Source organism: Conger conger, chromosome 6 (assembly GCF_963514075.1).
Source record: "Conger conger chromosome 6, fConCon1.1, whole genome shotgun sequence".
NCBI lineage: Eukaryota > Metazoa > Chordata > Actinopteri > Anguilliformes > Congridae > Conger > Conger conger.
The window spans coordinates 5,214,104-5,239,316 of NC_083765.1; the positions used below are offsets into that span (position 1 = coordinate 5,214,104).

Consider the following 25,213-nt stretch of genomic DNA (forward strand, 5'->3'; position numbering starts at 1 on the left):
ATCTGTATTTGCTTTCTCCTAGTACATACCTTCACAGCTCTGATTAGTGGGTCAGAAGGCCAGCAAGCCAAGCATCACTGCAAAGGGGCGGCTTGTAGCGTTTAAGGTACATGACTGGCCCACTAGAGTGCTGAATAAACAGAATTAGATTAACTCTTCCGTCTGTGGTTTCACAGTGCGCCTGTTTAAGCTTAATCGCCTGTTAGTCTCATCACACGCCACTTCCTCTATACAGATTAAAAGTGTTGTTTTAATTAAAAGATTAAAATCTGTTGGTGCCGTCTCTAGAGTTTAGAATGGTGCAAAAAACAAAAAACGTCCAGTGAGCAGCATTATTTGGCCAAAAACGCCTTGTCAATGAGAGAGGTCAGTGGGGCCAGCCTGGTCAAAGCTGACAGGAAGGTGACAGTAACGCAAATCGTGCGATCAGTGGCCCATCGATGGCAACAGTCCTGTGAGACTGGCCATCCCAAGATAGATAACAACATCTTTGTTACTGCATTATGTACGTGTGTGTGCATCATGTATGTTCATAACTACGAATATTTATAAAAAGCTATGAAAACCTGCTGAGCAATAAGTTTGCGGATGATCTGTAGCCTTGTAATTTTGTGCTTGTAGAATGATTTATTGCTTAATTTGCTTATATGAAATCATTGTTGTTGCCATCTCTGAAGAATACTGCTAGCATAGCACTCAGCAGTATACTGGAAATGCTATTCAGCCTTAAATGGTAAAATGGTAAATGGTTGGCATTTATATAGCACCTTTATCCAAAGCGCTGTACAATTGATGCTTCTCATTCACCCATTCATACACACACTGACGGTGATTGGCTGCCATGCAAGGCCCCAACCAGCTCGTCAGGAGCATTTTGGGGGTTAGGTGTCTTGCTCAGGGACACTTCGACACAGCCCGGGCGGGGGATCGAACCGGCAACCCTCCAACTGCCAGAAGACTGCTCTTACTGCCTGAGCCATGTCGTCCCCACCTTACTTCCCTATTGACAAACTAAGCACTTAAATTACCTGATAAAAGCATTAAATCAATCACAGATGTCCCTTTGGTGACTCTAAGGCATCATTAAAACGGTGTCCAAAGAAATCGTAAACAGAACGTGGCAAACTACAGAGCATGTCAGATATGATACAATTTACATAGAATCAGTTGTACAGCCACAAACATTTAGTCTAGTACACGTGGAAAAATATGCTGAAGCATGATTAAAAGGGTGTCAGGGTTTTAGTCCATTTATGGTGTTTGGATGTTTCTTGGCTAAAGGTTGTGTCCAGATATTCGAAATTTGGGCTGAATAGAATAAATACATTATAAATGTACTACTACATGGCTCAGGCAGTAAGAGCAGTCGTCTGGCAGTCAGAGGGTTGCCGGTTCGATCCCCCGCCCGGGCTGTGTTGAAGTGTCCCTGAGCAAGACACCTAACCCCCAAAAGCTCCTGATGAGCTGGTCGGGGCCTTGCATGGCAGCCAATCGCTGTCAGTGTGTGAGTGTGTGTATGAATGGGTGAATGGAGAAGCATCAATTGTACAGCGCTATATAAATGCCTGCCATTTACCATTTACTATCAGGAATTAAAGGGCTTCTTCCGCCTTTCATGCCACCAACTGCCTCAATAGCTACATTTTTTACAGACACCACAGAAGAACAGAAGACAGCAGACGGTTCAGAGAAGCGGAGAGAATAGTTTCACTCATCAAATGGGTCCTGAAATATACTATGAAGTTATCCTTCTCTTCATGCATGTAAGTCTGAGCTCCACTGCCACGTACTCTGTTGTAATTTGTCGTGGACACAATTTTTTTAAATATGCAGTTGTCAGTTTCAGACATTTGACCGTTAATTTAAAGCCTGGTTCATGAATTAGATCTATATCTTTGTGGAACCCTTCGTCCTTAGTTGTCCTTAGTTCGTCCTAATGTCCTGCTGTGACCACAAATAATTTTAATAAATAATAAAAAAAATTTTTTAATGCCTATTTCGTGCTCTATTGTATGCCTTTTGCCACTATTGGCATTGCTTTGTATACTGTGTTGTGGTGTGCTGTGTCGCGATGACTAGACTAACTAGCCCATCTGTGGTTTCACAGTGCATCTGTTTAAGCAATCTTAGCACACGCCACTTCCTCAATACGAATGAAAAGTGTAATTTCAGTGATACTGCATGGTCATTGGTGCAGTCTATAGAGTTTACTCAGAATGGTGCGAAAAACAAAAAGCATCCAGTGAGCGTGCTTTGTATACTGTGTTGTGCTGTGTTGTGTTTTAATGATTAGACTCTGCCTCGCAAAGCAAATCTAATGCAATTGCTAGTAACAGAAGCAATGGAAACTTTTTTCCCTTTGTTAAAATCTATTTGGTGAATTCATTTTAATTCAATTTAAATATTGAGGAAAAATGTATGTATTCGGAACCTGAAGCTTCAAAGCCCCAAAACAGTTTCCCTTACTGTTACACTTAAACACTTTTTGTATTAAAGGTTCATAATCGAAGTTGTTGGCAATGACTATTCAGAATAACATATTAAAGGCTTGTACAAGAAGCTATAAAGACAGACAAAAATGCCAATAATAAAGTGCTCACTGAGGGTTCAGTTTACCATATATAGTATGCTACTATGTCACTTCAAAATCTTTTTATAGATGGTCAATTGGAGTGGTTTTACACTCTAAACCTTCCAAATTTCTAGATATTTTAGTAAGTTACTGGGCATCTTTGCTACTTTTGTCGATGTCAGAAAATACTTCATAAAACTTCAGTGACACACAAAGGTTTTGCAGTATTTTGCCAACCACAATTTCTGTTCGGCAAAGTAATTCCGCTGTAATTCCGTTGTGTTGTCAAAAAACTAAACCTATTACTTCACACCTCAGGGCTGGGCTACAGGTATACCAGCAGAGACTGTACCATGGCAACCGAGCAACACCATTAGCACGGACACAACCCAACTTCTCAATAAAGGTATGAAAGCTGTAAATGAATTCCAAATGTCAGGACTGAGGGCGAGGGACCCTCCAATCAGTCTAGCCTGTATGTTTTTGGACTGAGGGAGGAAACCGGAGTACCCGGAGGAAACCCACGCGAACACGGAGAGAACATGCAAATTCCACACAGACAGGCCCCAGCCGACAGGGATTCAAACCCAGGACCTACTTTAATAGGCTTAACTTGTGAGGCACAAATAGCCGCCAATAGCATCCATGTTTTTTGTAAAAACCAGCAGATGGCGGTAGCATGCAGATCCTATTAATAATCCTATATTGTGTCTTTCATTTCAAATCCAAATACTAAACTAATGTTAAATACTTCTCTCCTTTTTTTTAATAGAGACAAATGTAAAACTTGGACCCAAATTCTCAGATGGCTCAAAGAAGATGTCCACAGACACAGTGATTTCTGAACCTGGAGACAGTCAGCATGACCATCAGCACAAGGTGGGCAGTATCACTCCTGTGCACACACACACACACACACACACACAACACACACACTCACACAAATACACGCACACACACACGCACACACAGACACACTCATACACACACACACGCACACACACACTCACACGCACACGCACACATATGCACACACACACATACACACGCACACACACATACGCACTCATACACACACACACGCACACACACACGCACACGCACACATATGCACACACACACATACACACGCACACACACATACGCACACACATGCACAGGCATGTACGCACACACGCACCCTTTTATGTGCTGTTATGATGAGCTGATATTGGTATTAATTTGATTGCAATACTTCCTCAGCCTCAGCACTCTGCAGCTCTTCCGGTGCTGATGTTTCCACGCTCTTCCAAAGGGCTGAAGAGGCAGAAGAGGGACTGGGTCATTCCCCCCATCAACTTCCCAGAGAATGACAGAGGCCCCTTCCCCAAACAGATGGTGGAGGTAGGTGCCCGGCGCTTTGGTTTGCCCATTTCAGTTTGGTTATAACTCAGTCAGGTTTTACTGACCTACGCCTGGTTGTTTTTGTGTTCACAGATCAGATCCAGCAGGGATAAGGAAGTGCCGGTGCATTACAAAATCACTGGGCCTGGGGCAGATCAGCCCCCTGTTCAGCTGTTCAAAATTGACCAAGGCTCTGGCTGGCTCAGTGTCACACAGCCTTTGGACCGAGAGAGGCAAGATAAATATAAAGTGAGTTGTTGGGTTTTTTTGTCCCCAAGAACATAAAAACATTTTTTTGTGTTTGGTTGAGTCCCAGCTGCAACTTCAGGCCAGTGTAGTCCATCTATTCAGGAAGGCTGGGGATCACATGCCTGTGTCAGTCAATCACTTCTTCGATCAAAGTTTTTAGCAGCTATTTGTCAATGATCAATGATAGAATCGAGGGTACATTTCTGCACTACACACGTGTCAGTAAAACTGTTGTATTGTCTGTCTTCAAATGTCATTTTATAATAATTTATGTTTTTTTGTTTAATACCCTCAATTTTTAATCTTTTTCTCTCTCCTTGGTACCCTCTTCCCCCTCTCTAGCTCTTTGCTCACGCTGAAGCAGTGGGTGACGCTGTTGCGGCCGAGGATCCCTTTGAAATTATCATCTCTGTGATCGATCAGAACGATGAGAGACCCAAATTCACTGAAGAAACCTTTCTTGGCGAGTTAGCTGAAGGATCCAAAGCAGGTAGGCTCATCTCAGGGCAAATGTCAGTATGGTACAACAGAAGCATAGTCTTTGACAGCAGTAGCAATATTCACTAGCTGGGTTGACTGCTCAAGATCCATTATCACAAACGGCCATGGTGGTGTTGTTCTGTTGAATTCGATACATTTTTGTTTAATTGCTCATGCTGATATTAATTTGCATTCATTCATTTTCCCTCTTAAGGTTTTGAATTTATGAAGGTGACCGCTGTTGATCTAGATGAACCTGGTTCAGCTAATGCTGACATTAGATACAGAATTGAGAGCCAAGACCCAGAGAGTCCAAAACCAAATATGTTCTTTATTAACCCTATAACTGGAGGGATCCAACTGAAGTCAGAGGGGCTGGACAGAGAGGTATGCAATCCACTTATAACAGGATCTATATGAAAAAACGACAATGATTTTAATAAAATGTAAAAAAGCGAATCCAGTGAGAGAACCATTTTACTTTTCCTTTTGCAGAACTTTCCTAAATATACATTGGTAATTAGCGCTGCTGATATGGAGGGGAACGGCCTCTCAACCACCTGCAATGCAAGCATCACAGTAACCGACAGCAACGACAACGCTCCTCAGTTTGACCCAAATTCAGTAAGTGAGCTTTAACTGGGACTTTTCAGTTATGTGAAGTGTGCTATTCAAGTCTTTCCTATCCATAGTGTGGTGGGTTGTGCAGTTTCTGTTAATGTTAAAGAAGCATCCTTTAAGTTGAATTGTGTCTTCTACCTTGTGTAACACACATTCTGTAAACGTTCTCTTCCATAGTACACAGTGACTGTCCCTGAGAATGAAGTGGGTGCCCTAGTGGTGAAAATGCCAGTGACTGATGGGGATGAACCTCACACACTAGCCTGGTCAACTAAATACAAGATTATTGAAGGAGACAATGGAGGGTTCTTCAATGTTACCACTGGACCCAGCAAGCTGGAGGGCATTATTACTGCAGTCAAGGTGAATATCCATGCTCTGGAGACTAAACATCTCAAAGGATCTCTGATCCACATAATAGTTAATCTGCTTTAGCACCAAACATTCATCAGACCGTAGCCAAATTTTAAAGGATTTATACATTATTAATTGTATATTTTCTGTCCCCAATCAGGGCCTTGATTTTGAGAAGAACGCAAAGTACACCTTGTTGGTCACCGTGGAGAACGATGCCCCTTTTGTCACCAATCTGCCCACCTCCACTGCCACAGTTATTGTGAACGTGGAGGATGTGAACGAGGCCCCAGTGTTTAATCCAGTTGAGAAGGTGGTCATTAAACCAGAGAACCTGGAAACTGGTGCTGACATAATTGCATATACAGCAACTGACCCTGACACGGCAAGAAATCAGAAAGTGTGGTAAGGGAATGTTTTTGAGAATACGACATATTTTAACATCGTTCATATGGAATAATCAGGGTCATTCATTTGTTTACCACAGCTTTGCTTCATTAACATGCGTTCATATGACTCCACAAATGCTGTCCTGCTGTCAGGACACATTTCCCTGATCTCATTCATCATTCTAATTTTGAATATAACTGCTCTTGACTTTATTAAATTGGAAATTAATCCACTTGCAGTTATGGTTGGGTATCGTTTGGATTTTATCGATTCCGGTTCGGCTTATCGGTTCCTCTTTCCAATAACAATATGGCTGAAAGTGTCATTTTTAGACGGCGCAAAAAATAAAAAATAAAATATAAAAAAAATGTCTTTTTTAAACTGTTTACCCTACAGCCAAGGGTATTGTTTTATTCAAATGACCAAACTCAATGTCTTTTTAACAAATTAAATGTAATAAAAATACATCAACTCAAATTTCCACAAAGTCAAAAATGACGTGGCTGGATAACATCGCGAAGAAACTTATGACTAGAAAGATATATCTTTTTTTAAATCCCCAAAATATAAAGATAATCATTAATCACCTTATCAAATATAATTTCAGCTATTCTCATATATTTACATGCTCCTGCTCTCATCTCATCTCCTTCTTCCTCATTTTAACTGTTGCATTTTCTCCTGTTCTGCATTTTGCCTGGTCGCCATTTTCCCTCACAAAATGAAGCCACACTTTTAGCCGTTTACCGCGTTCCATCTTCCATCCTATGGAAACGGAAATACTGTAGCCGTGCAGGAAATGAACAAATCCACACGCTGTTGACGTATGACCTAGCCTACGTTGTCGATGGTAGATAGGTACTGGGCAGATGTGTATGTTTTCAATAGGGCTGTTACGCTTACATTCAAACTCAATTTTAAAGTCATATCAGTATGTATATATATGTAGGCCTTCATTAATTGCCATGTTTCAACGTGAAAGCGAACATTTGTTTATGTTTATTTGTTTATGTAAAACAAATGTTCGCTTTCACGTTGAAACATGGCAATATATATATATATATATATATATATATATATATATATATATATATATAAAACCATAAAATATGATATCGTAGATTATTTAGTTGCCAAAACTAAGTAAACCGTCACCCAAAAAAAAAATCCGTAGCAATACGCACTCACTCATTCGCATTCCGTGTATGAATCACTCGCGTTTACGGCGCCGTTTCCGTGGCTTTGGCGTAACAGCTGACCGGCCACTAAAGTCACTAAAGTTACAGTAGTTAGTCAGCTTATAATTACGTTATATCCGTATTCGTTAACGTCAAGTTACCCGTTACAATCCGCTGGTACTAGCTACCGAACTTACGTGAACGTTCGGTAGCTAACCTAGCTAACGTTCGCGTATGGGAAAGTGAGGTAAATCTATTGCTAAAAAGTTGTTGTGAGGCACCCTTAACACAATCAACTTTTGTCACTAGTTTCTAGAATTAACTAACAATGTACATATAAACTGTAAATGATATAAACATGTAGCCTAGATAAATTAAATGTGACCCACTGGGAATGCTTGTTTGTACCACCACCACTGGCACAACTGTCATCTCGAGCAGATGACATCGCTTCGGGAAAATCTTAATAATATTAACCAGTGTTTATGGAAAAAAGATCACTGAAATCATTTAAAGTATAGTGTCAATATTAATTATAAAAACCTACTAAATTTCAAAAACACAATAAAAAGGGGAAATTCACTTAGTGCTATTTTTCCCGTTGTAGCTCTGTAATTATATTCAGATAAAACATCTGCTGAATGAAGGTGCATATCCAAACGCCTAAGCAAACTAACTATCAACAATTATTATTTCTGCTATAGTTGTTTTATCCTCGGGTAAAATGCAAGTCTCTCTACGTTATATGGATGGAATATTGACGCTTAGCGACGCTCCCAACCCCACACAGTCTGATTTCAGTGCGGGACTATGAATTCTACAAACTAGTGGTTGAGAGGGAACGGAAACCATTGAATTGAATTGAATGTCAACCCTTTTCCCTGTAGGTATAAATCGGGCGATGATCCAGCTGGATGGCTGAACGTCAATAAAGAGACTGGACTTATCAAAGCGAGGAGCCCCATGGATAGAGAATCTCCCTTTGTCAAAGGGGGCAGATACCGGGCCCTCATCCTTGCCATTGATGACGGTATGGTCTTTTTTTTTTTGTCTTCTTTAACCATTGATGCTTCCTTGTATCCATTCAGTACCGTGAACTAAGACCTGCCTCTTTTTTTCATAGATGATGCCCCTGCAACGGGAACCGGGACTCTGCTGATTGAGCTGGAAGATGTAAATGACAACGCTCCCACAATCGAGGAGAGGGTGATCACGATCTGTAACCGAGAATCTCAGCCCGTGACGCTGTCCGTTACTGACCGAGACGGGCCTGGATTCACCTCCCCCTTCCGGGTGGATCTACAGGGAGTGAGCGCGAAGAACTGGACCGCTCGCATGAATGGCACAAGTAAGCAAGCTTGTTTACCAGATTTAGCTTTAGCGCCATCATACTTTTCTGACAGTCTGTCGGCATATGCTCCAAGATCAACACGTAGTCAGCTGCTGGCTTATCTTAGGTTTCCTTGATGAAACATTAAGTATCTGGTGAAGTAACTCTATTTTTCATGCTCGAAACTTGGAATGCACTACCTTAAGAAAAGACTCATTAAAAAAATTTAATAAAATCTTGCAACAACCTCTTACTTTACTGTTTTAATGGTATATGCTTTTATTTTACGTTTTAATTATGTTTTAGTTGTATGTGTGTTATTTAGCAATTCTGTGCTGTGTAAATATTTTTTTAAAGCATTTACCTATTCGAAAAAAGCTGTTATCTGAATTGCTGTTCATTACATTCACATATCTACCAATAACAGAAAGTTGACTATTTTGGGTAGCCTGTAGCGTAGTGGTTAAGGTACATGACTGGGACCCTGAAGGTTGGTGGTGTAGCCACAATAAGATCTATGCAGCTGTTGGGCCCTTGAGCAAGACCCCTTAACCTCATATTGCTCCAGGGGGGGATTGGCCCCTGCTCCATCTAATCAACTGTAAGTTGCTTTAGATAAAAGTGTCAGCTAAATAATGTAATGTTTTATTTATTTCTTCCAGAGACGGGCATAATACTAGGACTGAAAATCTTTTTGGACCAGGCTGACTACAACGTTGTACTCCGTGTATATGACAACAACGGACTGTTCCAGGAAAACACTGTCCTTGCAAAAGTGTGCGACTGCAAAGCAAATGACTCCTCGTGCGCCAATAATGCTGTGGCCGGTGTAGTCCTGCCAGGAATTCTGGGAATTTTGGGAGCGGTCCTGCTTTTACTCTGTGAGTAATTCAAAATGATCTCTTCAGCTGTACTTGGAACACACTTAGTCTGCAGTATGAAATCATCAGTGGTTTTTGGAGCACATGTATGCAAATGTATCCTCTCAAATTGGTAGAGGATGTCACACCAAGTAAATGGGGTCAACAATTATGATTGGGCCTTCCAAATTAGGTGTAAAAATTTATTCTTGCTATTTCTCACAATGTCCTGTAAGAGGCTAAATTAAGCCTCCAAACACAAAACCAACTAATTAAGAAAGACTAACAGCTTGTCAAAATGTTGGGAGTGGTGTGCCCACGTAAGCAGAAGACATAGAAACGTGCGGACCGAATATAAAAAAAAAAATTAATAGTACTGTCCAAAATGGTATACTTTTGCTAGTAGTGTGTGTGACTGCTTGTGTGGTGTCAGTAGTGGTATATTTTGGCCTATGTTGCTAGTGTTGCATGTGTCAGAGGTTGCGTTGAAGCAGAATTCTTCACACTGAGAAATGCCCAAAACACTGGGGATGGAACATCAGAAAAAGTTTCTGTGCATGGTAAAAAAGGTTGTTTTTTTAGTAAGTTCCTGTATTTTGCTTGTTTGTGTGTTTTTAAAGAACTTTTTGAATGAGTTAGAAATCAGATACATTTTTTAAATGCTTTTGATACTTTTTTTTTTTTAAAGATCTATGTTCATGTAACCGGTTTTCTGCCTTACGATTATTGTTGATGCTGTTCACATGCAAGGCAGCAAGGATGATCCACTAGCACTTGCAGAAGTGTTGTGATGAGATGTACAAATATTTTTGAATAAATCTAAAATGAAAACTTTTCTCTGTGTTCATCTTGATATTGATGCCATGGTGGTGGTGTTAATGGCGGGTTTCCCAAACTTTGTTTCTGATGCGACCCCAAACAAATTTGGGGTCGTTTAAATGATATAACTAACTCAGGGCTGCCCAACCCTGTTCCTGGAGATCTACTGTCCTGCAGGTTTTCACTTCAGCCCTAACAAAGCCACACCTCATTCAACAGCTTCAGATCTCATTGAGCTACTTAGTAGGTAATTAGTAGAATCGGGTGTGCCAAATTAGGGTTGAAGTAAAAACCTACAGGATGGTAGATCTCCAGGAACAGGTTTGGGCAGCCCTGAACTAAATGATGTAACTCCCCAGATATGACCTCTCCACAACACCAGAGGGCGCTGTCCCATCACTGGGGACTGGGAAACCACGGTCTTCACAGTTCACAACTGAGGGTTTATTCTGCTGGACTATCAAGGTTTCTTAAACCACATTCATCACAGATTTCAAAACCTGAGGGAATATACACTCACTGAGCACTTCATGAGGAACACCTGTACACCTACATGCGATTATCCAATCAGCCAATCGTGTGGCAGCAGTGCAATGCATACAATCATGCAGATATGGTTCAGGAGCTTCAGTTAATGTTCACATCAAGCATCAGAATGGGGAAAAAGTCTAAGTGATAATGTTGAATGATTGCTGGTGGCAGACAGGGTGGTTTGAGATGATGGTGATCTCAGAATCTGCTGATCTCCTGTGATTTTCACTCACAACAGTCTCTAGAGTTTGCAGAGAATGGTGCGAAAAACAAAAAACATCCAGTGAGCAGCAGTTCTGTGGGCAGAAACGCTTTGTTAATGAGAGAGGTCCGAGGAGAATGACTAGACTGGTCAAAGCTGACAGGAAGGTGACAGTAACGCAATAACCACACATTACAACAGTGGTATGCAGAAGAGTATCTTTGAACACACAACGCAATCATAACTCTAAATGGATAGGCTACCACAGTAGAAGTCTAAAAAATAAGTCTAATAAATACCTGATACAGTGCTCAGTGAGTATATACACAGTGCAAAACTTGCACAGTCTGCAAATATTTGGATTGTGGTACAATCTGTACTCCAGCACATTGGATTTGAAATAAAACTATGAATATGAGCTTAAAGTGCAGACTGGCACCTTTAATTTGAGGTATTTGCATCCATATTGAGTCATCCAATTTTAGGGGACCAAAAGTAATTGGACAGCTGCCTTCCGAAACTGTTTCTGTTGAGTTGTTCCAATGACAGTCAAGGAAGCCATTATGAGGCTGAGAAATAAGAACAAAAACAGTCATAGACACAGGCCAAACAATAGGCTTAGAAAAATCAACCATTTGGAACATCATTAAGAAGAAAGAGAGCTTGACAAGCTCAGTAATTGCAAAGGAACTGGTAGGAAGACATGTACAGTTGATGACCACAGAATTCTCGCCATGATGAAGACAAACCCTCCAAATCTATCGGTCTGATAAATGGAGCGACATGGCTCAGGCAGTAAGAGCAGCTGTCTGGCAGTCGGAGGGTTGCCGGTTTGATCCCTTGCCCGGGCTGTGTCGAAGTGTCCCTAAGCAAGACACCTAACCCCCAAATGCTCCTGACGAGCTGGTCGGCGCTTGCATGGCAGCCAATCGCCGTCAGTGTGTGAGTGTGTGTATGAATGGGTGAATGAGAAGCATCAATTGTACAGCGTTTGTATAAAGGCGCTATATAAATGCCAACCATTTATCTGTCTGATAGATCAGAAACACTCTTCAGGAGGCAGGCGTGGATGCGTCAGTGACTACATTCTGCAGAAGACTTCAAAAACAGATCTAGAGAGGCGACACTTCAAGATGCAAACCACTAGTTAGCTGCAAAAACAGGATGACCAGCTTACAGTTTGGGAAGTCGTACCTAAAAGAGTCAGCAGAGTTACCTGGAATAAGGTATTGTGGGCAGCAAAGTAATGTTCCAAACTTATAACCACGCTCTTTATTCTTAATGATGTTCCAAACGCAATGACAGACTCCATCGGCAATCAAAAGCAAATCAAAACTAAATACTGAAGGCTTTCTTAGAAGCGATTGAATACACCCGACTATTGAGAAACAGCTGAGAAGGCAACTGAATTACTTTTGGTCTCCTGTAATGGGGGGGAATATGTATAAGAAGGGAATGTAATTCCTACAGGGATCACCCGATATGGATGTAAATATCTTCAAACTAAAGGTGGCACTCTGTACTTTAACCCCAGATTAATAGTTTCATTTCAAATCCAATGTACGGTATTGTGCAAAAGTTTTAGGCAGGCGTGAAAAAATGCTGTAAAACAAGATAACAAAATGCAAAGTGAGTGAACAGAAGACAAATCTAAATCAAATCAATATTTGGTGTGACCACCCTTTCATCAATTCTTCTTGGTACACTTGCACAAAGTCAGGGATGTTGTAGGCATATAGCCAGGTGTGTGATAAACCAATTATACCAAACAAAAGCTAATGATTATCAATTTAATATGTAGGTTGAAACACAATCAGAGGTGTAGGAGGGTTAAAACTTGACGAGGAACAGCCAAACTCTGCTTCCAAGGTGAGGTTGCTGAAGATAGTTTAATGTCAGAAGTTATACACCATGGCAAGACTGAGCACAGCAACAAGACACAAAGTAGTATCCAAGGTATCTCCCAGGCAGAAATTTCAAGGCAGACAGGGGTTTCCAGATGTGCTGTTCAGGCTATTGAAGAAGCACAAAGAAACGGGCAACGTTGAGGACCGTAGGTGCAGTGGTCGGCCAAGGAAATTTAGTGCAGCAGATGAAAGACACTTCATGTTTACTTCCCTTTGCAATCTGAAGATATCTAGCAGTACCATCAGCTCAGAATTGGGAGAAACCAGTGGGACCCAGGTATACCCATCTACTGTGTGGTCTGGTCAGAAGTGGTCTTCCTGGAAGAATTGCGGCCAAAAAGCCATACGTCCGACGTGGAAACAAGGCCAAGCGACTCAACTATGCACAAAATATTTAAATATTTGGTTGTAGCAGAAGGCAGTTTGTTTACTGCCTTGTTTGGGCTGGAGAGCGGTACAAGAATGAGTCTGCAGGCAACAGTGAAGCATGGTGGTGGTTCCTTGTAAGTTTGTGGCTGCATTTCTGCAAATGGAGTTGGGGATTTGGTCAGAATGAATGGTCTCCTCAATGCTGAGAAGTACAGGCAGATACTTATCCATCATGCAATACCATCAGGGAGGCATCTGATTGGCCCAAAATGTATTCTGCAGCAGGACAACGACCCCAAACATACAGCCAATGTCATTAACAACTATCTTCAGCGTACAGAAGAACAAGGAGTCCTGGAAGTGATGGTATGGCCCCCACAGAGCCCTGATCTCAACATCATCGAGTCTGTCTGGGATTACATGAAGAGTCTGGGATCACAGGGGATTGAGGCTAGTTCTACAACAACCTACCTGCCGAGTTCCTTGAAAAACTGTGTTCAAGCATACTGAGAAGAATTGATGCTGTTTTGAAGGCAAAGGGTGGTCACACCAAATATTTATTTGATTGAGATTTTTCTTCTGTTCATTCACTTCTTCTGTTCATGCATTTTGTAATTTGATAAAAAATAAACTATTCTTTCTATTTTTGAAAGCATTCTTATTTTACAGCATTTTTCACACCTGCCTAAAACCTTTGCACAGTACTATACATATATAAAATTACAGGTGGTATATAAATATCAAATTTTTAAAACAATGATTTAGCACTAATTATTCACATTGGGTTTGTTTTGCAGCTGTTTGTTTTCGGAGGTTTAAATGGGAGACATACGGGGCGGGAGAAAAGAAACGGAGAAAAATAGAAGTGGGATGGTGGGCCCCCCTCTCCAGCTCCTTTCGTTTGGTCAAAGAATAGTGCGCTTGCTATAGAATACTTTAAGTGTTAAATGTTTTTTATTTTTTATTATTCTAACGGTATTATAGGGAAAACACATCTCCCCACATGTTACTATATTCTCCTTTATATTTCAATAGTCAATTAATTTGAAACAGTAACTGGTGTGCATTTGTAAAAATAAAAAAAATAAAAAAAATAAAAAAAATAAAAGTTAAAAATCCCCCGACCTACAACTAACTGGTCGACAAAACCAGTGGTTTGACTAAACGAATTGTGAATATTTGTGATGGACAAACTGCCAACAAAAAAGGAAATGTCGCCAGAATTTCACATCAACACAAACACTAAAGCGAACTTGAACCACTGCACCTGCGCAGTAAAGGGTGCGATGCACCTGTTTCGCTGGGGTATGCTGATCGTCGCGTAAGGCTCCGCCCTCTTCCACTTGTCCTTTCATTCTAATTGGCCCGACGGGGAGCCTATGCTAATTGGCAGTGAGCCTCTGCACCTGACTCTCTCCAGTCCATGGAAGAATGTGCGGCAAAGACAGCCTCCAAGACCTCCTATTTATTCAACAGGTCTCCTGCCTATGATCATTCACTCCACCATTCTTGCGTTGCTAAGGGTCGTACAGTGTATGCGGATCTGCGATTCGCAGATATTGTAAGATGCCACGGTCTTTTTTGGTGAAGAAATACCTTAGTAAGAAGCCAAACTACGCCCAACTGGATTCAAACAAAAGAGGTAGATAACTTTTTGAAGTTAACTTATCACTATTTTTCATGATATCATCGCTTCTGTCCATAAATGGTTTGCCTTCTTGTGTATGATTTGATAATTATCTAATGTATTTCTCTAAAGAGTTCGTTTATTGTGCTTTAATATCCGTTTTTTCATGGGGTCTGACGGTGTTTATGTATCAAGCAAGTAATACATGTTTACATTGCAGCTACCGTTTAAGAAATATTGTGGTGGAAGCTGATTTAAATATGAAGCATGCTTCGCGTATATAAGGAAAATCAGTTGTTCATGAGCGTATGAGAAAAAAGTTTATTTGAGTGGTATCCAAAGTGTTGCCAAGCAACGCTGAAAATAATGATAAAATAATAATGATGATGAAAACAAAAACTTTTTGCAACGGATACGGCAAACGCGGTTGTAGTTTAGCAGGTGCAAAATCTCCCGCACAAAAGGGGGGCTTATTGTCAGTCCCTGCTTTTGGGATGTGAAGGGGCCTATTAAGCACGTTGAAGAGGTTAATGTAGCGCCCTTCCGTGCCCCCTTTACTCCGAAATCCCCCTGAAATCCGCGTTTTTGTTCAACTGCATCCCTTTATGCGAGCTACTCTACAGTTACCCCCCCTTTCATGACCAACTTCGACGACGATCATTATGAAATCGGATGGGAAAATACGGCGGCGCAAGAATTTAAAATAACAAAGTTAATTTCCTTGTAATTACTGTACATTTGAACTACCAAGCCTACATAATCAGACCATGAATACCTACATACCACAGTGAGAATTATTTAAACCTCAGGTAATTAATATAAGTTGAAAGTGATGCCTTTTAAAATTATGCATGATATAGCGCAGTGCATTTGTTGTTTTGGCTGTGGTTTTTAAATTAAACGATGGATATGATGTAGGTGTCGACTGTCCGCATATTATATTAGAGTATTTAGATCCATATCAGTTGAACTCTATAAGTCCACAGTTGACAGTGTGTGGCATTTGCATTTTGTGTCTGCTGACGACCAGGGAAGTGTCAATGCCAGTAAAGCAGGCTGTCACAAGGCTGAAAAAATTAGAATAACTCAATCAGTGACACAGCCAAAACATTCGGAAAAATCAACTGCATTGTTAGGAAGCGCCGGTGAGCTCAGCAATAGCGAACGACCTGGCAGACCACAGAAGACCACTGTAGTGGATGAGTGAAGGATCCTTTCAGTTGGGAAGAAAACCCTTCCCAACTGTCAAACAGAACAAGAACACTCATTACCTTCGGTCCCGTAAAATGGAGGAACTATAAAGGAATTATAAAGTCCTACATTGATCACTGATATGGATGTATGTACACTCAAATCAAATCCGATATTAAGTCTGCGCCTCACAACGTTTAATTCGAAATCGAATGTGCTGAAGTGCAAAAGATTGTGCCACTGTCCTAATACTTACGGACTGCACTGTACGAACACATGAACGCATGAAACCTTTCCATAAATTGAATATCCATTCCTTTTAACACAAATAAAATCAAGCCACACTGCTGTTTATGAAACAAACGCTGTTCAGCATTATTAGTACTAGAGAACATAGGCGTATATAATCCAGTTCTACAATCTAAATGGTAGTATTATTTAAAATAAAAAAGTTGAATGCAGGCCCAGTAGAAATTCTGCTGCAATTTCACCTCTTTCTGTACAATATAATACATACAAAACTGCTTAATCTTTTATTTGAAATGCACAACAGCAATTTCAGAAGTCCAAATTGTCCATCATCTATGGGGACAAGTGGTCAAAAATCTTTTTTTTTATTATTCTTTTTTTATTTATTTAAAATGTGAGAAACCCTCTGTGTTTAGTTTTTCGTATTTGTGGCGATATACAGTACTGTACAGAAATCTTAGGCACCCAAGACTTTATTATATATATGTTTATTTTTGTGTGTGTGTTAGTATAAAAGAACTCATTTGAGATTTCCAAATATTCATTTTCCAAAAGATTTAATTTTACAGAGACATTTTTGAATTTAATTAAAAAAAGTAACATATTACTGTAAGCAATTGACTACCTTTTACATAAAAAAAACTTGATCAAGGCTGTCTGAGATCAGAAGCAGGGAGCCAAACAAAGTCTGCAGAACTGTGGCAAGTTCTCCAAAATGCTTGGAACAACCTCCCTGCTGATTGTCTTATGGAACTGTGTTACGTTCCACGTATGTATGTCTGTCTGTTTCCCCCCTTAAACTCTACAGATGAAGCCATAAACCATTTCCATTCGCTGTCCCTGCTGTCAATCATCATTGCCCTGGTCCCGCCTACACCAATCACATCCCTCCTCTGCTTATATAAACTGTGTGTTGGCTGCCCTATAGGGGGCTATGCTAGACTTGGCTGCTCATTTTATTGAGAACCCTGTTGTGTGTATGTGTGTTCATCCGTTCTCCTACTCGTGTGAATGTGGTTGTCCGTGTGTAGGCCCTGGGGCAGGTAAGACAGAGGCCTCTGTACACTGTTGCTGCACGTAGGGTGAACCATTGTTTAGACACCTTAGGAAAGGGGTGATTGCCACCTATGTACTTTTGATTATAGAGTAGAGATATATATTATTTTGTTCAGGGAACAATTAGTATGTATTTTGTTTTTAGCTCTCTTTGGTTTTGTTAATTTCATTGATTTGGCAACACCCAGGTCCCTTTGCCTCGTACCCCATGTGTCTTTGTCTTGTGAATTTTTGTTTGAAAACTGTAAATACCACCGCCACTGTAATTTTTGTCAATACACTTATTGCACCTCAAACCTGGTTTGTTCGATCATTTTTCACTCCCATAACGCTCAAATACATCCTCCCGGTCATTTTACTTCATTATAATTTTGTTGCGTACTCCCTCCTACCCCTGGACGCCTGAGAACGTAACAAACTGCAGGACAGCGTTGGCTATCTCAGAGAAGTGATGCAGTTTTAACGCCGAAGGATGGTCACACAAAATATTGATTTGATTCAGTTTTTAATGATAAATTACCATGTACTCTTAAATGTAATATAAAATGTATAGTACGTTTATTTAGGACCTTTCACTGAATTATTTTTGAAAGAATCTTATCTGTACAAGAGTGTTATACAGGTACCTTAAGACTTTTGCACAGTGCTGTACACATATGGCCTTCTGTGTTCCAGAGGTTGAGCAGGTAACACTGCAGGAGGTCAGACTGGTCTCACTATGAGTATGAATGGTGCGTCTGTTGCAGTTGATGCACACGCTTCATGCACGAGCATGCCCATTTTGTCTTCAGACAGTACCCTGACACATACACACACACACACACACACACACACACACACACACACACAGCTCTAACTCTAATCCTCCACAGGAGTGCCCTAATCTAGTATCTCATGTACCACCTGGGTCTTGATCTTCCATATTTTTTCCCCCCTTTTTTCCTTTACATTTACAGGTACAGTACCATATCTACTGACTTACCTGATATTTACAGGTACGGTACCATATCTACTGACTTACCTGATATTTACAGGTACAGTACCATATCTACTGACTTACCAGATATTTACAGGTACAGTACCATGCAAACTGGATGTGACGTTCACGGCAGTAGACAACCAATACTTTAGGCGAATCGTACCTCATCCGACCCATGTCCTGTAGTTGTTACCCTGACCCTTGGCACGCGGTCATATTTTGTTGCTTCGGATAACACCATCTGCTGAATATATGTAATGGGGTGGCCTGTAGCATAGTGGTTAAGGTCCATGACTGGGACCTGGAAGGTCAGTGGTTTGAATCCCGGTGTTGCCACAATAAGATCCAATGCCAATAATGTAATGTAATGTAATGTAATGTAATATTAGCCACACTTCTTCCCTGAGGAAGAGGAGGACGTGGACATGTCTACTCTTGGTTCACAGCTTTTTCATCAAATGGACTTTAAATGTCCTGAAAAAGAAAGAAACCCGCTGGTGTACTGAACAACAGACATCGAACAGGTGAACCAAGGAAAACACCAGCAGTTCATGACTGAAAGATCGTGAGAGCTGTGAAGAAACATCAGTTAGTGACAAACAATCTCCACAGGGCAGGAGTGAAGGTATCTCAATCAACTGTTCGAAGAAGATGTTAAGAGCAGCAATATAGAGGCTATACCACAAGATGCAAACCACTCATCAGTAGTAAGAATTTGGAAAGAAGTACAGGGATGAGCCACAAAAATGTTCAGGAACAAAGTTTTATGGACTGATGAGACCATGATTAACCTACCAAAGTAATGGAAAGGCCAAAGTGTGGAGAAAGGGATCTGCTCATGATCTAAAACATACGAGCTCATCTGTGAAGCACAGTGGAGGAAGTGTCATGACTTGGGCTTGCATGGGTGCTTCAGGAGTGGGCTCTTCATTGATGATCACTAGACTTTAACCCAATTGAGCATGTATTTCACCTCCTGAAGAGGAGATTGAAGGAAGAAACAACTGAAAGAAGATGCAGTCGAAGCCTGGAAAGGCATCACAAAAGATGAATGCAACAGTTTGGTGATGTCAATTGGTCTCAGGCTTAGTGCAGTTATTGCAAGCAATAAAGTCTTATTTACTTTCATTTACTAAAATACTCTCTGTAGTAGTACTTTAACACATCTCGGTGTAAATTCCAGGAAACAAAAAGTTGAATGTGATTTCAGCTCAACCCCAGATGTATTCAGTGTATTGTAAACTTCTGTTCCCATAACAGAAACTTGACTGTTTCATTTATTTGTTCCAGAGACGGGCATAATACTTGGACTGAGAACCTATTTGGAAGAGAATGACTACACTGTTATCCTCCGCGTATATGACAGCCAGGGACTGTTCCAGGACAACACCATTACTGCCACTGCAACTTGGGAAGCCTGCATAACTAGGGGTTCTTTTTGCATCAGACCGACTTTGAATTACCGTCTGAGTTCAGTTTTAATTGACATGAATTGGCATCTGTGTTCATGATCAATTTAATATCAGTGATTATCAGACGTTCTTGATCAAGATATAATCTCATGTATTTTTGCATTGATATTCTTGCTGTATTGTACTGTGTGCATTGGGCTAAGAATTTTATTATAAGAATTTCTTTGCTATTTTTGACAAAAAAAAGAAGTTTTTTTCAATAAGCATGCTTGAGCAGATTCTTTTATTTCTTTTTTTGAGCAAATGATTGCAAATTCATTGTAATAAGACATTATAATTTTTTCTATAATTAATTTACTTTTCTAAATATTTTTACCATTTACACTTCTTTTTTATTTATTTACACAATTTACTTTTCTTTTGCTCACATTTTAATTGGAGCTACAATTGTTTGGAAAAATATGAAATCAACAAAAGACAGATATGGGAAAATGTAGTATCGTAGGATGTGATAGATATACTTTACATAACCCTTGAGTTAAAACTAAATACACATTAAAGTGTTCAATAAGTCTTCAATAAGAAGCATACATTTGAGTATGTTTAAGTAAATGTAATCCATAGGGTCACTCATGCAGGAATGGTCTCTCTTGGCAAGATATTCGCTTCCTCTTTGTGGAACATCAACAGATGTTTGAGCGGTGGTTCGCAGTGACGAAGTAGCTCAGCTAGTGGAACGCGATGCCTTTCAATAGGACAGCTTTCGGGAAATGTTTTTTTTTTCTCTAAATTCTAAATCGGTGTTCTTGAACTACTCCATTGCTTGTCCGCATAATGGCTTCCTTGACTTTAATTGTCGCAACTCAGGTCCACAGTCTGACGATGGCCAATCACAGCCTCCAAAGGCAACCAAAACCCAAGAATCAAGACTAGATCCTGAAAGCTCTATTATGGCAGAAAAACCTGTGAAGCAGAACCAGAGACAAAACCAAGAAAATGTTTTTATGAAATGGTGGTTGTAGTATCTCAGAAACTGCTGATCTCCTGTAATTCATTAATTCATGCACACTAGTCACTAGAGGTGCAGAAAAGTCAAAACATTTCGTGAGCAGCAGTTCTGTGGGCCAAAATGCGGTGTTAATGAGACAGGTCAGAGGAGAAGGGTCAGACTAGTCAATGCTGACAGGAAGGTGACGGTAATGCTAATAACAACGCATTACAACAGTAGTATGCAGAAGAGCATCTCTGAACACACAACGCATCAAACCTCTGAGTGGATAGGCTACAGCAGCAGAAGTAAAAAAAGCAAGTCTAATAAATACCTAATAAAATGCTCCCTGAGTGTATATTGTAATGGTTAGATGTTATTTTTCCTAAACTATTTCTCACCCCCTACTCGACCCAGCTCCTGGTCCAAGCGATGGTTCTGTCCCGCCTGGACTACTGCAATTCCCTCTTGGCTGGCCTCCCAGCGTCCGCCATCAGACCCCTCCAACTCATCCAGAATGCAGCAGCTCGTCTGGTCTTCAACCTTCCCAAATACTCACACGTCACCCCCCTGCTTACTTCCCTCCACTGGCTGCCTGTCATGGCTCGCATCAAATTCAAAACATTGGTGCTAGCCTTCCAAGCAGTTAAAGGGTCTTCCCCAGCTTATCTGCAAAAAATCATCAGACCCTACACCCCTGCCAGACCTCTTCGTTCAGCCTCCACAGGCCGCTTGGCACCTCCCCCTCTCAGAACCTCCACTTCACGCTCACGACTACTGTCTGTTCTGGCTCCACGGTGGTGGAACGAACTCCCCGTTGAGGTCAGAACTATAGAATCTCTCCCCACCTTCAAGCGCAAGCTGAAGATGCACCTCTTCAAGCAGCACCTCTCCCCATCCCTCCCTACCTCCCTGTGAACCTTAATTGTTGTCTCTGTGACTTGCTTTGTGTATCGGTATTTTTAGTTGGCTAGGTAAGCAGTGTTTGGATAGTTAACTTTGGTGACTTTTGCTCTGTTTGTTTGTTTGTTCAAAAAAAAAAAAAAAAAAGGCCCTTGTCCTTATCTTTGTTGTACAGGTAGCAGTTGAAATTGTACTTACCTCTAGGGTCTTTCAGCGAACTTATCCCTGGTTATGGGTATGCACTTTGTTGTACGTCGCTCTGGATAAGAGCGTCTGCCAAATGCCAATAATGTAAAAAAATGTAATTTTTGAATGTTATTCTGTCTCTCGGTTTGTTGCGTAGTTTGTGGAGGAACACTACCATCTAGTGGCGCAAACGTGCATCAGCGTTATGTTTTAGTAAGTTCGGGAAGTGTTGACTAGCGATGACTAGCTTCGGTTGGCGCATAGAAAATGCTGGAATTACTAGTAAACTTGGAGTATATGATTTAGAAATAAGACATTGTTGAAGCACCAAATTATGCTTGTTTATTGAAAACATGTCTTTATTTTTTGTATTTTCAGTTTTCCAAATTGTGGTTCAGTAAACACTATGAAACCCATCTCCAGTGTCTTGAGAAGTTGCCACTTTGTTTAGCTCGCTGTCTAGACTGTAGAGCCACATAGCTGAGGGCAGAAGAAATGTATTAGAATAGAAAAATGTTGAACAACAAGTTGTCTTGCACATCCTCCAGTGTGGAGCTGTCATGTAAAAACACATCTTTGGAGAAAAGCAATACTGATGTCAGTGAGAGAATCAAGAGAGAGGGCTGAAAATGTCTTTGTTCCTCAGGTTTGCCTGTGTGGTTTCTTTTGCTGTCTTGCAGAATCGATAGAAGTCCACAGTACTGAAATGGATGTGAAAGTCTAATAAATACCTAATAAAGTGCTCACTGAGTGTAAGTATGGTGTGACCTGCTCCATCATTTTGGGTTCTATTTGATTGTGAAGAGGAGGCTCTTGGCTTTCTTGTAATATTCATAATAACTTTTTACTGTACATTTTCAGCAAGATCAGCTCATTTCAAACTGTGTTTTTGAGAATAATTGTCTCCAAAGTCTGTGTCTGTCCATGTTTGATTTGACAAAAATGATTGTTGCGACTCACAACAGAACGCATTTCCTCATGATAAGTATTCAAAGACTGACATAATTGGTTAAAGTATACATTTCACAATGTCGTCTGTATTTGCTTTCTCCTGGTACATACCTTCACAGCTCTGATTAGTGGGTCAGAAGGCCAGCAAGCCAAGCATCACTGCAAAGGGGCGGCTTGTAGCGTAGTGGTTAAGGTACATGACTGGGAAGCCACAATACGATCTGCACAGCCGTTGGGCCCTTGAGCAAGGCCCTTAACCCTGCAATGCTCCAGGAGAAGATTGTCTCCTGCTTAGTTTAATCAACTGTACGTTGCTCTGGATAAGAGCGTCTGCCAAATGCCATTAATTTAATGTGATAGTTCTGTCCACAGAGCCCACTAGAGTGCTGCATAAACAGAATTAGATTAACTCTTCTGTCTGTGGTTTCACAGTGCACCTGTTTAAGATTAATCGCCTGTTAATCTCATCACACGCCATTTCCTCTACACAGATTAAAAGTGCGATCTGTTGGTCTCTTGAGTTTAGAATGGTGCAAAAAACAAAAAACATCCAGTGAGCAGCAGTTATTTGGGCACTTTGTCAATGAGAGAGGTCAGTGGATAAGGGCCAGCCTGGTCAAAGCTGACAGGAAGGTGACAGTAACGTAAATCGTGCGATCAGTAGCCCGTCGATGGCAACAGTCCTGTGAGACTGGCCATCCCAAGATAGATAACAACATCTTTGTTACTGCATTATGTACGAGTGTATGCATCATGTATGTTCATAACTACAAATATTTTTAAAAAGCTATGAAAACCTGCTGAGCAATAAGTTTGCAGATGATCTGTAGCCTTGTAATTCTGTGCTTGGAGAATGATTTATTGCTTAATTTGCTTATATGAAATCATTGTTGTTGTCTTCTCTGAAGAATACTGCTAGCATAGCACTCAGCAGAATTCTGGAAATGCTATTCAGCCTTACCTCCCTATTGACAAACTAAGCACTTAAATTACCTTATAAAAGCATTAAATCGATCACAGATGTCCCTTTGGTGACTCTAAGACATCATTAAAATGGTGTCCAAAGAAATCGTAAACAGAACGTGGCAAACTACAGAGCATGTCAGATATGATAGAATCAGTTGTACAGCCACAAACATTTAGTCTAGTACACGTGGAAAAATATGCTGAAGCATGATTAAAAGGGTGTCAGGGTTTTAGTCCATTTATGGTGTTTGGATGTTTCTTGGCTAAAGGTTGTGTCCAGATATTGAAAATTTGGGCTGAATAGAATAAATAATCAATGTACTACTATCAGGAACTAAAGGGCTTCTTCCGCCTTTCATGCCACCAGCAGCCTCAATAGCTACGAACAGAAGAACAGAAGACAGCAGATGATTCAGAGAAGCGGAAAGAATAGTTTCACTCATCAAATGGGTCCTGAAATATACTATGAAGTTGTAAAACCCCACAGCTAACCCAATGACGGAATTTAGCGGGGGCCGAAGGGGGTTTTGTGTGCTTGTCCTTCTGGCGTTGCTGGGAGAACATTAGTTGGGTTAATTATTATCCTCCGTACAAGAACAGAGCACAATTATGTTTAAGAATATACTGGGTCCGTTGCCATGGGTCGGATATGGATTGACCTGCCCCATATCCCGCTTATAGCTGGCCAGAAACGGATCAGTACAATTCTTAATATTCTCTGTTCTCAAACGGGGCCGTGTTGTACGCTTAGTGGTTACTATAGTTTTACTCGTTTATCTGACTCCATTTAAAATATAATTTAGAAATTTGGGTTTGCAATTTACGCGGACCTCGGGAGTGATTACATTCGACTTGTACCTGCGCCACCATTACTCAATAGATGCTCCCGGGATTAGCATTACTGCTGAAATCTCAGTTCGGTGGAGGACTCAGAGGCTGCGGGTCCAGTCAACACAATACATGCAAACCTGCCATGATAGTTGCGAGCCCAGGTCGGCGTAGCATTGTCTGGGCTCCTTAGAGCTAATTTGGCAGGAACCAGCGCCGTAACGCCCATGGGTTCCCTTCGCACCAGATTACAAGAGCCGTGGGTCCCCCGACCCTTAAGGGACAGAAATTGCTGGCCGCACAGCTTAGAACTACCACAGGTGTACCGCCCCGCCGATCGGTCGGTCTTCGGCCACCATTTCCCCCTGAGTATTCAGTTGTAATTTAGGCTGAAAAGGTACAAGATGAATTAGAGTCATGGAGATCACGCAAGTTACAAACAAAATAGTTTATTCGCAGACAGGTAGGTTATTAGCTTCAGAATATCATAATCAATTATAAAATACACAAATTAAGAATAGAAATAGAGTAAATAATCATACCTAGCCTGCTTGGACAACACACAAACACAGAGTATAGAATATGCCGTATGGAAAGTCGAATACGATCTTCCTGATACTTACATACACGTA

General features: G+C 40.8%; 1 protein-coding gene across 1 annotated transcript; it reads left to right on the top strand.

Moving 5' to 3' along the window:
- The first annotated feature begins 3,391 nt into the window (after nt 1-3,391).
- LOC133130502 (B-cadherin-like) lies at nt 3,392-10,252 on the top strand. Its single transcript, XM_061245129.1, has 11 exons — nt 3,392-3,451; nt 3,815-3,955; nt 4,049-4,204; nt 4,547-4,694; nt 4,899-5,071; nt 5,180-5,308; nt 5,483-5,668; nt 5,820-6,064; nt 8,115-8,257; nt 8,351-8,575; nt 9,220-10,252. The coding sequence occupies exons 1-11, from the start codon at nt 3,392-3,394 to the stop codon at nt 9,444-9,446; spliced, it is 1,833 nt and encodes a 610-aa protein (XP_061101113.1). The 3' UTR covers nt 9,447-10,252.
- The last annotated feature ends 14,961 nt before the right edge of the window (nt 10,253-25,213 follow it).

Bases quoted from the DNA above. Each gene is read 5' to 3' on its own strand.
- LOC133130502 (XM_061245129.1), top strand. From the start codon at position 3,392: ATGTCCACAGACACAGTGATTTCTGAACCTGGAGACAGTCAGCATGAC. The intron at 5,072-5,179 runs GTATGCAATCCA...TTCCTTTTGCAG, and splicing joins CAGAGGGGCTGGACAGAGAG to AACTTTCCTAAATATACATT. The intron at 5,669-5,819 runs GTGAATATCCAT...GTCCCCAATCAG, and splicing joins GCATTATTACTGCAGTCAAG to GGCCTTGATTTTGAGAAGAA.